This window comes from Lupinus angustifolius, chromosome LG11, assembly GCF_001865875.1.
Source record: "Lupinus angustifolius cultivar Tanjil chromosome LG11, LupAngTanjil_v1.0, whole genome shotgun sequence".
Taxonomy (NCBI): domain Eukaryota; kingdom Viridiplantae; phylum Streptophyta; class Magnoliopsida; order Fabales; family Fabaceae; genus Lupinus; species Lupinus angustifolius.
The window spans coordinates 28,118,330-28,133,306 of NC_032019.1; the positions used below are offsets into that span (position 1 = coordinate 28,118,330).

Sequence of the window (14,977 nt, forward strand, 5' to 3'; positions counted from 1 at the left end):
AATAAAACCTTATTTAAAAAAGAATAAAACATGTATAAATGAATGTCTCCTAATAATTGCATTGTTTACAAAAACTTACGCAGATGAAGTGGTTTCACACTTTCACGGCTAGTTTGGATCCTTCTCATTTTGAAGGGCATGGTGCACTATTTGGCAGCAAAGAAAGGAAAATGTGGGTATCATGATGTGGCATTTGGAATTGATTTTATAAACATCTTGTAACCATTCTTTTTTCTATTGTTGACGTCATCATATATTAGTATAAAAATTTATATATAACTAATGTATTATTTATTATTTATTTGTATTACTTTTCTGAAAAAATTATTAATAATTAAATATAAATACTAAATGATATATTAACAATATATCAAAATCATACACGGTTACATACATATTTTTTTCTCAAAATAATATCGTGAAAGTCATTCAAAAAAAATCGAAAAAACGTATTACTGTTTACACTTTACGAGTTTACGTTATATATCTAATAATCAGAACTTCCTTGCTCATTGCTTATTGATCCATCTCTCTCTTCCCTTGTCGGTGCTATGTCCCTACTATTTCCAATCACACCAAAACGCAGCATACATCAATTTTCACATCACTCCACGTGCGCGCGCACACATCTTCACATCATTTTTACCCAGATACTATCTTCTTTCTATCTTTCTATTCTATATGAGGCACACTATACAAAGCATGAATACACAATGGAAACATTTTTTCTGATTAATATTGTTGTTGTTAATTATTTTTATAATACTTTATACTTAATATATTTGATAAAGTGTTAAAAGAATATGTGCTATTATGCTTATCTTTTTCATATTATTAGAAGTAGTATAAGAATATGTTAAGTTTTTTTGTTAGTAGATATTATTTTAAAATGAAATATTCATCTTTTTTCATCATATCATTTTATACACTTAAATCTTATCATCTATTACTCTCTTCATTAATTCATATTTTTTTTATTTCTCCCATTACCATAAAATTCACAAATTAATAGTACATTTCCACTAAACAACTTTATAAAACCTTGTTTTATTTTTTCCGAAAGGAAGGGAGAGAACAACAGTAATGTTTTATGTTCAACTACATAGTACACCCAGCTCTAAGAACTACTTTTTACAGTAAAGAATATGCCGAATAGTAAGAGAAGTTGCGGGGCTCTCTATTCTTTACGGAAAAATAAAGTTGTATACGTTGATTGTAGATGTACAAATAACATAATTAATATAGCAAAGTATGTGAAGTTGTGTTTCTCTTATATGTATGACTATACCCTATACCCAAATCCTACAATTTTCATTTTGCTTAAAGAATGAAGTTCCCACAAATTCTCTTTCTCATTATTTACTACATTCTTTACACACACACAAAATTTGAGTTGCGTATAGGATATAGGGCCTCACAAAATTAGATAAGTGTAATGTGTATATATCGACAATGTAAAGATTTATATATATTCAGTACACCATCTATTATTCATTTGTATTACATTTTTGAGTAGTCAAAGATATTAAACATGAATGATAGATTTTACAGTCACAATATATAAAACTCATACATGATTAATGGTTAGATTTTTTTCCCTCAAATTAGATTGTAACCGTTAATTAGTTTGTGACTTAACTTGTAGTTTTTTTTGTCCACAATTATTAGTATGTTAGTATTTTATTGTGAGTGAGACTTCACTTTGAATCTCATTCACTTTAACCATCAAACCACTTTATAATTCCCCTTTTTGTTAATGGTGCGACTCCAACCTACAACCTCATGTACTCTGTTCCTTATAGTTGTATCCTCGTAGCTTATAGCTCTTAACTTAATTGAAAGTTTTGAGATTATTATGACTGAAAGCTTATAAATTTTAGCTCGTTAATCAAAATAGAATCGTTTAGCAAAGTTTGTTGTGAAATTAGCTAATTTATTAACTAAAAATGACATGATGTTATTTAATGTGATATGAGGATTAAATATAGTCATTTTGTCTATTTATTACTTATTGGCTTATTCCATAAACATAGTGTTCTCATATAAGTTATAAATTTATCTTATCAAACACACTACTACTTAACAGTTACAATCTAATTTGAGAAAAAAAGGGGAATTATAACTTAGACAAAGAAATTGTAGAAAAAAGAGAAAAATAACCTTCTCTCAAGCTGAAAAAATAAGATATTATAATTTTATATATCCAAAAATAAAATTCTTATATATTTTGAATGATATAAGTATCACATCATATTATTTAATACGGGAGTAACATTCTTATATATAAAAAATTATTTGTTGTAGGGATAAGTGAGATAACATTATTAAATATAGAACATTAATTATTAAATATAGAATTCCTTTATTTATGAACATTGTCATCTATCCCCTACTCACACTTCTCATACAAAAAACTAGAACAAATCTCTTCCTCTCTCTCTCTATAGCTACTACTCTCTCATTTTATATTATATGTATGCACTATCAATCCCATCAGTCATATCATAATCACCATGCAAACCCACTCTTTCTCATACATATCCTCTTGTGGAAGTGAAAATGCTGATATAGTTGATGATGAAGAATCTATCTCTCTTTCTCTTGGCCTTCCTGGTCAGAAACACAATCCCAAAGTCTCTAACCAAAACCATTCTTTTCATCACTTGCAAAACCCTACTAACTCTTATGACCAAAGTGGTGTAACAGTTGCCCTACACATTGGTCTTCCCAACACTGATAATTCGCCAAACACTACTTCCATTGCTACCCAACCTCACAATTTGTCTGAGACTCCAATTCAGGGTCAATATTGGATCCCTACTCCAGAACAAATCCTTGTTGGTCCTACACAGTTTTCTTGCATTGTCTGCAACAAAACATTCAACCGTTTCAACAACATGCAGGTTGTGATCTATAACATCACCTTCTTTCTTATACAAGAAATAAAGATAACCCATATCATCTCATATTTTTTCGTTATATATACAACGATGATAGTAATTCTCCTCCCTAAACCAAATTTTGTGGTTAAGAACAACCTGTTTTTAATTCTATTAAAGAATTTTCCAAGAATCTTAAGATGAAGTTTTTAATTTTTTTTGGAAACTAACTTTTGAATTTGTAATATGATTAATATAGGTTTTGCTCAAGTCTAAAATGTTTTTTGGGAAGTGATCTATAAAATAAATTAAAAGTTAATGATTTTAGTTTTTAAATCAATATTTACACTTTCTGAATTTCAAAACCATATATTAGGTTTCAACAAAAATAAAAATTATACCTTCTATATTTTCTTAAATTGGACACCAACCCTTCTTACACATCTCAATATCAATTCTAAGAAATGTTAAAGTTTGACTTACATGATAATGATTATATTATAATATTCAATTCTAATGAATACATAATATTATGATTAGATATATATTACTAACGTCAGATGATTATACATAATAATTAATATAATGAATATATTAGGCTATTCAATCATATGAATTTCTAGATCTATAACATATAGTTTGTATGTCAGATGCATATGTGGGGTCATGGGTCACAGTATAGGACAGGAGCTGAATCATTGAGAGGATCAAAACCAGCATCATCAATGCTAAGGTTACCATGCTATTGTTGTGCTGAGGGATGCAAGAACAACAGAGAGTATCCAAGGTCAAAACCACTCAAGGATTTTAGGACACTCCAAACACACTACAAGAGGAAACATGGTGAGAAACCATTTGAGTGCAGAAAGTGTGGGAAACCATTTGCAGTAAGAGGAGATTGGAGAACACATGAGAAGAATTGTGGGAAGCTTTGGTTTTGTATTTGTGGTTCTGATTTTAAGCATAAGAGATCCCTTAAAGACCATGTTCGTGCTTTTGGTGATGGTCATGCTCCACACACTGTTGCATCTCAGAGTTGTGATTATTTAGGTGGAGAAAGATATGAAGATGAAAATGAAGAAGAAGAAGAATGTGATGATGAATATGATAATAGTGAAGATGTTGCTGTTACTTTCAATTAATACAAGGTTGGTGTATGTTAGATTCTTTTCGTTGTAACTAAGATTTGGATTGACCCATGAGAGAGTATTGTACTTTTTTTCTCTGTTCATTTGAAATGAAAAGTGGGTAATAATGTTATTTTGAAAATTAAATTTCAAACAATTTTAAGTTTTTTTTGTAAGTATTCTTAGATAAGTTTTTGAAGTGGCTGTAGAGATGAAATAAAAAAAGAAAGAAAGAGAGAGATAATTTAGTAAGATAAGTTATGAAATTTGAATTGTGTAAATAATATAGAAAGAGTGGGAGAAGATGGAGACAAACATTGCATTACATTTCGAAGTGTCAGTCTTATCAAATGGATAATATATTTCTCATATTTCAATTTTATCTTTTTTATGTTTTGGAATATATATTTTTAATACAAAATATTAAATTAGTTATTTACTGGCTAAGATTCTTCACATTACTTTTCCAATAATGATCAGGATAAAAAAATGAATGATGTATGCATATCATGTGATGATGGGATATATTGAACTGATTAGTAACAAATGCCTTATCAATCATATAAAGATAGTAAAACTTTGAGAAGTTAAATGACTTTTTATTTATTATAATAACTTTGAGATAATTTCTTTTACAAAATTATACTTATAGAAGATAAATAATCAATTGACATTTTCCATCACTATCTATTATATTGAGAAATTTAATAATTCTGGATCAGTAATCCCAAATAAATTTAAATCCTTGTTTTGAATAAAATCATTTAATTTAAATTTATTATTACATGATTAATGATTTGAATATCCCAATCCCATAACTCATGCTGTAATTTACGCAGTAATACAATATTGAAAACATTTTATATACATGTTGATAAAACGTTGTAAATTCGGTTCGTAAGTTTGCAAATCAAGTGTGTTCAGTGACAGCAGATGAGAGAACATACATGAAGACAAGAGAGCACTCACTGATTCCACTGTTTCTAACTGTGCATTTTTTTCTTAACTGTTTCTTAAATTACAAAAGGATTGTACAAAAGAGCGCAAAAAATGTGGCTATGCTTCTTAACTTTGCACTAACTACCAAATATATCACTGTTTCTTAACTTTGATTTACAGAAAACACTTATTTATTGTTCATAATAATAATATTATTATTATTATTATTTATATGCATTAGGTGAGAGGGGTTGAACTGAGTGACACAAGTGTTAAGCTGTGATGCAATAGGACATAGATCACCTGTCTTCATTCCTGTTCCGATCCAAACTGTTGAGAATGTGGAGTAACTATTGATGGATATTGATATGTTACTGTTTTTGGCGTTTCACCCACGGGGATTTCTTTTGCCGCTAAGAAAACATGCTCAGAAGCACTACTGTTATAATTATCATCCAGCTTACCTGCTCTTTTTTACCCCAAGGTATTAACAATCTCTTAAGATATTCTATTAGACTTTAACATATCACTTGACATTGTTACAATATTACAGTTATATTCACTTTCACAATTACATTAAATCATTATGACGTGATATTAAATTACAATAATATGACTGCAACATAATTGCATTAGATTGTATCATGCCACATTGAACCTTATTAAATTAAAAAAAATATTTCTTTAACCATAAAAAATTTCATACCTGACTGCAATCATAATAAACATAAACATGACCACAACCATGACTTAAAATATTGTTATGTATCCCACATGCTAGGGTAAAGAAGAGTACCATATAACTATGAGTTGTAGTTGAAACAAAGAGTTAGAAAATAGTAGACTTTCAATTATAGAATTGCTATTGTGAAGCTTGGCTTAATTTAAGACTACACCGGAACTTTAGAATTAGTAGCTGGACTTCTTAGCTTGCTCTCATACCTAAAGTGCTTTATAGGCTTCACACACTCTCTAATAAGGAATTTGTTTGTTGTAGATAATTCCAAATAATACAAGATATAAAGACTATTGCGGTAACATGGTACAAAATATTGGATATCAATGGACCTTGATGTTATTGACTCTTTTGAGAATTATCTAGAAGATCGCAACATGGTCTACATGCCACGATGATTTATGAGTACTTTTATACGTAGTAATGAAACTCGTATTTATCAATCAATTGGTTCAATTGCAAAACTAGTTCCTATATTAGTGGGTACAACAATTATATTGATCGTGTAATTATGCGGTTAAAGTTGATCATACCAATCAATAAATTATATCAGTCATATTGTTTGATTATTATTTAAAATTATAAAGTTTTAATTAAAAGACAATCATTACATTTGTTTATACTTCAAAAACATGGCATGACATTAATTCACCTATTATGTTTTAACACATGGTTCAAATAAAAGTAATTCTCACATTCTTTACTATTTTTTACATTAATATATATGTATATCTAATTCAATTGTTATACAATTTATTTTTGAATCATTGGATGAATCATTATATCATCATATTAGTACATTGATCAATTTGATGATCAATATAATATTAATAACAACACTTTTATATGTTTTATGCTTTGCTTCATGACCAATGTTTTGAATTGATTGAATATTTCATATTTTTCTTTTATGAAGTAGAATTTTGTCATTAAGTGATGGTTCTCCAAGCTTTCCCGCTAAAAAGGATAGTCAATGTTGCTTTCCAAATAGATATTCTTCACATGCTCATTCATTCTCTTATATGTATTGAAAATTTCTAATCATTCTTTTTCGACATAGAAACTTGAAAGCATGAGCATTGAGATGGCAAAATGTTGGATCATATATCCGCGATTCATCAACTTGTGCCTTCATGACAATGTTAATGACATATTTTTATGTTATTGAAAAACTTCTATTTTCTTCTCCATTTTTATATTGCACATATCTCCATCAAAGTGGAAAGTAGTCTTTCTCCATCTTCTTTATCATGATTGGATATTTTGTTGGCATAAAAAAGTTGTTGATAATGTTCACACTCTTTAATGAAATTGGCATGTTAATTATCTTTGTTCCTCTATGTCAACAATATTTTTATAAATGACCCGACTTCTTGCAAATGCCACATGACAGAATGGGTGGTATTTGTTTTGATTATTTCTAGAGAAATGTTTAGAAATATCCTTACTTTTAGAGAAATTTTTAGAAATCTTTGTTTCTAGAATTTTCCACAACATTATAATTTCTTCTTTTATATCCTTAATTCTTGAGCCTTAGTTTGAGTTTTGATTGAATGACATTTTCTACCGAACATTCATGACTCCTACTCATTCTTTGCTCCCAATCTTTACTCAAAATCATTAAAGCTTCTAAAGAGCCTAATAACTTTGTCGGTGAGAGAATGGACAATTCTTTGTATGCAAAATTATAATAAGATTGAATAATATTTTTTGGGAGTAGAAATTAGAATTTTTCAAGACAATTCTTTTATCAAGTGTATTTTCCATATGATGTATTTAATTGATCATTTCTTTTATTTTAGAATAATAGTACTTATGATATCAAACTCTATCATTTTAAGTAATTCAAACTTAAATCTAAGAATATGAAGTTTAACTGTTTATACCTTATTCTTGCCATGAAACTTTTCCTTAAATGTATCTCATGCTTATTTGGTGTTTGTAGCTCCTATTTTTCTAATGAAAATAATCTCTATCAAACTTTTGTTGAATAAATAACGTTTATGCCTCTTTTAACACATTCTCTTTCAACTCATTTTTTGGGCTGGAATGAGAATTAAAGTATTCTTTATAGCATTAAACCCCTCTTCTATGTCAATAAATATTGAGACATTAAGAAATTAGTCATTTTAATGCTCTAAAAATCATAATTTTCTCAAGAGAAAATGGAATAGGAATCAATGATGATGATTGAATAGTTACTCAGAGCTCAAGAGGTATTGAAATGATTTAGTATAGAAAAATTATTTTTTAAGTAAATAAAAATAGTTTAGGTAATACCCTATCCTTCACAAACCTCCTTGTGGTATGGATTTGTTTGTTCTCAACAATTTCCAAATAAATAAAACTAGATATATAAACTATTGTGGCATGCTAGAACTACTAAACACTGGAGTGTCTATTCTATATAGAATTGTTGTTACTTGCCTACTTGATTCACTCTCATCTATTACCTACATAAAAAAAATGTTCCTCATGATACATGTTATTTTCTCAACCAAATTTTTCCCTTCAAAATATGTCCATGTTATTTCTATGTACCTTTCCAGATTGCATCTTTTCTCTTTATATTGTATATTTTAATAATTTAATACTAATAATTAATTGGTCTATTTGTTTTTAAACTACACCTCACATCAAATGAGATTTAAATCCCCTTTCACATACTTCTCTCTCCATATTTGCTTCATCTTCCTCTTCTTTTATCCCCTCATTCATTTTTAAAGTTAGTAATGTTGGCTTTTAATAAGTTTGGCGTTGACTTTATAAAATTATTACACATTATTGATATATAAATATATATAATATTGAGGAGCGATATGTTTACGTATAATTTAAGTTACACTAGTTATACTCAATCTTAGTCATTCTTTTTTTTCTTCTTAAATCCAACGACCACAAGAGTGAGTGAAATAAATTATGAGACAAAAAAAAAAGAAATCTTAAATGCTTACATAATTTTAACATACGTTAAAACTCATTTTCATACAAATGTACATGTAACATGTGACAAAAAAATATTACCACGTGCTTATGCACGGATCACTTCTTAGTATATGTATATAATCAAGTTAATTCATGAATCTAACCAAACAAATTATTTTTGACTCATGTATTTTTAACTCAAAATTAACTTGTTTGTTTTATGAACCAATTTTATCAAACTAAAAAACGAATAGAGATTGGAATCAACGTCGAGTTGATTTGTTTCATTATCAATCCTAGAATAGAGTAAACAAAGTTGAAAGTAGTAGATAGGAGATTGTGTTTAAGAGTATAAGGCGAGATAATTGTGAAAGGGTTTTCACTTTTCATGCCAGCAACAGTAAGGTCTCGGGGATGCTACGCACAGTACGCAGTTGGAAAGTTGATGTCTTCTCTATTCCTTAGACTTAAATTAATTTGTCTCATGTATAACCTGGGTTCACGAAGTTTTTCGCACATGAATGATGCGAGCCAAAGATGGTGAGTCGTTAAAGGAAAAGGTTGTCATCAGAAGAAAAGCAACCGTGAAACTCTTGAGGTTATCAAAATTGTAATTAAAGGAATAAATAGAGATAGAAAGGTGAATTCAGGTGCCAAACGTGGTCCTTTTGTGTATAGTGTGGCGTCGGTGTAATAAAATTTCTTTAACTGACACTCCAATTCAAGTAGAATATACAACATATATTTTCATTGGCCAGCAATATGTATCCATTCTTGGAAACAACAAATAATCAAAAATTAAATTATGAAAGAGAAAAGTTAACTATTTCCGTGATTCCGTCCTACATTCTAAAGGCTTATAACATATATAGAATACAGATATCACACAAAGCCATAGTTTCATCTAAAACTCCTACAAGGAGAAGAACAAAAAACCTTATTGATCAACTTCTATGTACAAGCTCAGGTGCCAACTTGATAGACCTGAAGTAAAAAAACCAACAGAGTAACCCCACTCCACAGACATTAACGTCTTCCATTCAATGAAGCTACCTTTTGTCTGCTTGACGAAATAGAATTCTGTGACCACGACGATGGCTTATATGCACCGGCCAGTAGGGTAGATGCTTTGCCTGCAGAAATTTTTCTTCTTTTAGACTCTAGCTCCAGTCTTCTCTTATCAGAGCTAGAAGAGTAGGACAATCCGGGGAAGATGGATGAAGCATTGATCAATGCCCGTTTGTTCTTCGTATTTCTGTCAAACTTACTTGAAAACTTCACTTTTGCAGCAGTAGCAACATCTTGTGCTGAATTTGGAAGCAGTCGAATGCCAAGGCCCCGCTTCCTGGAAGAAGCCTCTTCTTCAGCAACTCTTTTCTTTTGATTCTGAGAAAAGGAGGAAATCATTAATCATTCTTAAAGAAAGAGGAAATTACATTAGAAAAGGAAAGAAAATGGGTAAAAGGATAAAGAAGGAAAACCAAATGAATAATTAAAAACTAGAACAAGGTTTATGAGCTAAGTAGAATACTCTAAGTTGGGTCCGGAGACTCCTATTTATGGCATAGTCATCTGAATGCTTGGCGTCAGATAAACGTTGGAGACGCACAAGCACTGGTTCGGCTTCCTTCTTTTTTTTCAAATCTTTTTCCTCGTGTTCAAGGCGGTAAAATGGATCGACAAGCTTCCCCCTCTCTGCAATGCAGAAGTTTAAAAATAAAGCAAGTGAGCAAATATTGGCAATGGTGGATAAGTTGCTACACTTAATGACAGCTGTAAAAGGACAACAAGCCATGTCCATGAAAAACAGTCATTGGACATGACGGTTGAATGCTCCGTGCTCTTCATGCCTCAAAAATATTATTGGCAGGAACAATAACATGTTCCAAGCTAGTTGGAGCATGTGTGCACCTAATTAAAAAATAAAAAACTAACAGCAATTATTTCTTCCCCAATGTGTACCTTCATCAGCAGGTAATTCTAATGTTTCCGCATCCTCAACATCAAAATCCTCTGTTTTTTTCTGAGCACCACTAATGATAACATACTCACAGTTCTTTGGATCAGTCTGGATGACAATCTCATGTTTACAGCATGCAGACTTCATGGTAAAGTTCCATATCTGAAGGTACCAATATAGATTAATTAATTATAAGTTATAACTAAACAAAAGAAAACAGGTTGAGCATCACTTGCAGAAGTTTGAAGAAAAGAATGTAAAGCATAAACACTTAAAAATGATAATGTATAAGACATGCATATACACCACTGTGAAGAGTAAAATTTTTTTATATTATGAATAAAGAAGAAACCACATCATTAGAAAATATTTCACTCGCAATAAGATTTCCTGTAATTTTTTAAAATGAGGGACCATAAGGTTTATTTTATTCTTAGAGTAAAACATTATTATACTATCCTTGGATCAAAATTAAATTCTATATATGGAGATAAATGAGCTTGTATGTGTGCAGGTGCTTTTATGCCTATCTTCATCTCTAAGAAATACATAACAAGATAGTTTAATAATCCTTGCCACTAGCCATAATAAATATCAGATGTTTTTCAGTCAACTATGACATACCTTTGTGGAGTAGTAATTCCCAACTTGCTTTTTCTCTGCATTGAACCGGACACCCTTTGCAATCATAGAATTGCATCCTCCACACCATATGTGAAAGGGCATCTCAAACCTGAAAACACATTGGTAAATGTAGGCCATCGGAAGACTAACTTCTAGCGTATATAAGCATGCAAGTTTATTTTTGGATATAATATAAGCATGCAAAAGAGACATTATGTGAATCTATAGGCTTCAGACCAAAGGGTAAATAATCATGGTAGTTTACCCTTTTGATTTATTCCCAACTACCACCATAATGCTCTACTTGTTTATGATACCTCTCCTTGATCTATGATAGAGCATTATGGCGTCGCTCAATCCATGTAGCCGACACCACCAAGTAGAACTAAGGCTTGATTGTTGTATAGTATAAGCAGGCAATTATGAACAAAGCAATTTATAAATTTTAAGATTACATCCCAGAATATAGATTACAATCCTTTTCAAACATAAGGAGTGAATAAAACACTTATAAATCATCACACATGTGCCTACATACTTATCTTATAGATTGCTGGACACCTGAAGGCTATTTTTATGAATGTTAAAGGAACAAAACATTCATCAATTACTTAAAATGCTCATCATCCACATTCTTCCTTTTCCAGATTACACCAATCATAGAAAAATGGACTTACTACCATTTGAGAAACCTCTTTCAAGAAAAAGTGATTAAAATGAACAAATGTAAATACTGTAGCTTATGTTGTTGCGATTCATTACCTTATAACCAAGATACCCTGATCTATCTTCTTTGCTCTCTCTCTCAAGGCATGTTGACCATGAAACTTGTTCAGAGAACCCTGAAAGGGAAAAACATAGTGTAAGACTCTTGATTGTTGACACCAAATAATTCTTGACCATATCAGAACCGACTGCCTCATACCTGACTTGGGTCCCATTCTGGCGGGTAGTAGAAATTGTCCGCTCTAGCAGCTGCGAGGGAAGACTGTAGAAATGCAAACAGTGCAAGTTTAGTGCATAAAAATCAACTAACAATTACTGAATAAAAAGCAGGTTACAAAGTTTTATCTTCTTTAGGCAGTGGTGGGGAGGACAAGTAGTAGCTGAATATAGAAATAGAAAAACTTAAGCAGTTAAGGTTAGAAATCCATAAGAAGTCAGCTGCATTATACAGACGAAACAAGAAGTATACTAAACTCCAAAGCTTAACCCAAAAAGGAAAGCAATCCGTTGATGAGTACATATGAAATATAAATCAGTTCTGTGGAATGTGGCTACATAATCAATGCTGTTGTGGAAGATCACAGGAATAGAATCCATCATTTGCATTACTGAACCCCCAGCACACTACCCTTCCCACCGCCTTACCCCCAGCAAACCACCCTTCCCACCCCCTTATGTTAAAAGCATTAAAAATACACCAAGGGTTCCGATCCAAATATGTCAGAAGACATTTCCAAAGGATTGGCACTGATGTGAGATACTTCACGTAACCATGAGACACTCCTAAGTTTCATCCTACATCTTTTTACTTTTAATTTTTAATACCAAACTAATTACACAATTAGACAAGTTATTATATGGTAGAAGAGTGCTAGCAACACACCCTCTAACACTCTCTTAAACACACTCCTTTTTATTGCTCCACATCATCTACTTTCATAAACTCATTACGTGTTACCTGTTTTTCAAGTTCAATCCCTTTGTACTTTTATTTATAGATGGCTATGGTAACTTATGCAATCATTTTAAACATTTACTTATCTACTTTATTATAAAATTCATGTTTTGATGTTTATTTCATATTTAATTTATTACATTGTACCTTATTCATGTTAAAATTTGACACATTCTAATGTTCAAATTGTACCCAATAGAGCCATATGAAGACGATATTCTTTATCAGCCCTTTTTTCAAATGAACTAAAGAAAAAGTCTATTTCTACAATTTTCTTGAGTTCATCATCAAACAAATCGAAAAAATAAAAAAAATCAAACACTAAACATATTCATCAGTTACGATGAAAATAGGTACCAACGCAACAAACAGAGAATATTCAACGAAAAGAAGCAAGCGCAATCTTGAATTAAACCAAAACCCTAAATCCCTAATGATAATGAACGCCATGCAATAAAAAAGGAAATTACGAAAAAAACATGAAAAAATAAAAAGAAGAATCGCACCATTTTAATTATCCGTCTTCAAAATTTGATAGTTTTCGTGAATGTTGGGATTTTTGGATGCAGATCTCTGATTGGGGAAGTTTGATAATACTTGGAAGGAAATAAGAGAAACGTGGTTAAGGAGTTTTAGCTGGATATTCCTTACGGACTGGGTTACCTGATTAGCGGGCTTGGATCCGTTTTAAAGGCCCATAAAATGGTCCAATACTCTTATTGGGCTTAAGAGTTTAGTACTAATAAATGTTAATGAAATATAGAAAGAGTTTTGTTATCCACTCCTTAAGGTTTTATTTAGTTGACAAGAGAAAATAAGAAGAGAGAAGATGTGAGAAAAAAAATGTGAGAAAAAGAAAGAGGAAAAATAAAATAGATTTTTGTGATGTTTAGTACAAGAGAAGGATGAGAGAAAATGAATAGAAAGAAATATTTTCTTCTCTTTCTCTTTTGTTTGGTTGGATAGAAAATAAGAAGAGGGTGATGATGTTGTGAGTCAAATTACAAATATGTCTCTAAAATAAATAAATAGACAGAAAAATGTTGTTTTATTATTAACTAAAAATAAATGTTATAATTTTAAATTATAAATTTTATTATAATTTTAATTAACTTTTCAATTGATATCGTTTGGGATATAGTTTGGGACACCATTTGGGATAACATATCCTTGTCGAGTCAAGTTTCTTTTTCTCTTCTCACTTTCTCCTCATAAGTGGATAGAAAGAAATTTTGTGGGTCCACCCACTTTTTTCCTCTCTCCCTTCTTTTTCACCCCTCTACCAAATGAGAGAAATTTATCATTTCTCTTCAACTTCTCTCTTCATCTTTTCTCTCTTCTCTAACTCTACTATTCCAAACAACGTGTAAGGGTAGTAAGAAATTCAAACATGTAACTACATGTGAATCTTGAAAAACTGAAAATATTGTATCTTCATCTATACTATTAATCTATATTTATACTTCCATACTATTAATAAAGCCAAAATAATTAGTAATCAACATGACATAATTTTCTTATTTCAAATTTACTCTTTTGTAATCTCCTTATAAATAATTACTAGAAACTTCCACACATTGCTATCATTCTTTTTCATCAGTACATCATTACTCTTTCGCACATTCTCTTACTTTTACCTACTCCTCCTTAACTCAAGAAGAATATATTTGACAATTACAATAGCACAAGAAAAAAACATCTAATGATGAGGCACAAAATAAGAATTTGGAGAAGTTTTGTGTATATCATGTCAACTAATGCAGGTTCAATTTTATCATTTCTATGTTGTATTTCTTATATTTAAATTAGTTTTTCTTAAAAAAATATAATAGGAAGATGATACATTTTATAAAAATAAGAATGCGAGTCGATAGGAATGAAGTACTGGTCGACATGATAATATATTAAAATTGAAAATGTTAGCAATGTGCATGGCAAAGTGGTGTATTTTATTAAGAAGTAATTCCATTTCTGGAAATAAGTTTGAAAATCAGTTTGGGCTACCGGATCGAAACTCTCACCTGTTTTCGATCCCAATGCATTTTAGTTTCTCGAATGATGTTCCTTCTTGGATAACTACCACAATACTTGATATTTTTAGCTATC

The 14,977-nt window shown here is 30.5% G+C and overlaps 2 protein-coding genes across 2 annotated transcripts; one reads left to right on the forward strand and one right to left on the reverse strand.

Annotated features, from left to right (window-relative positions):
* On the forward strand, positions 2,405–4,129 carry LOC109360073 (zinc finger protein WIP6-like). Its single transcript, XM_019604811.1, has 2 exons — positions 2,405–2,903; positions 3,530–4,129. Exons 1-2 carry the CDS (start codon positions 2,514–2,516, stop codon positions 4,019–4,021), a joined length of 882 nt encoding a protein of 293 aa, XP_019460356.1. The 5' UTR covers positions 2,405–2,513; the 3' UTR covers positions 4,022–4,129.
* Positions 9,408–13,473, reverse strand: LOC109361306 (coiled-coil domain-containing protein 130-like). The gene is made up of 7 exons (XM_019606746.1): positions 13,378–13,473; positions 12,116–12,178; positions 11,953–12,032; positions 11,191–11,299; positions 10,569–10,728; positions 10,138–10,301; positions 9,408–9,992 (listed from the first exon to the last, which is right to left on the reverse strand). Exons 1-7 carry the CDS (start codon positions 13,378–13,380, stop codon positions 9,633–9,635), a joined length of 939 nt encoding a protein of 312 aa, XP_019462291.1. The 5' UTR covers positions 13,381–13,473; the 3' UTR covers positions 9,408–9,632.

Excerpts from the sequence above, each read along its gene's own strand:
- LOC109360073 (XM_019604811.1), top strand. The coding sequence starts at position 2,514 with ATGCAAACCCACTCTTTCTCATACATATCCTCTTGTGGAAGTGAAAAT. Across the intron at positions 2,904-3,529 it reads ACCGTTTCAACAACATGCAG|ATGCATATGTGGGGTCATGG; the intron begins GTTGTGATCTAT and ends TTTGTATGTCAG.
- LOC109361306 (XM_019606746.1), bottom strand. Across the intron at positions 12,033-12,115 it reads CAGAATGGGACCCAAGTCAG|GGTTCTCTGAACAAGTTTCA; the intron begins GTATGAGGCAGT and ends TTTCCCTTTCAG. Across the intron at positions 9,993-10,137 it reads GTCTCCGGACCCAACTTAGA|AATCAAAAGAAAAGAGTTGC; the intron begins GTATTCTACTTA and ends TCCTTTTCTCAG.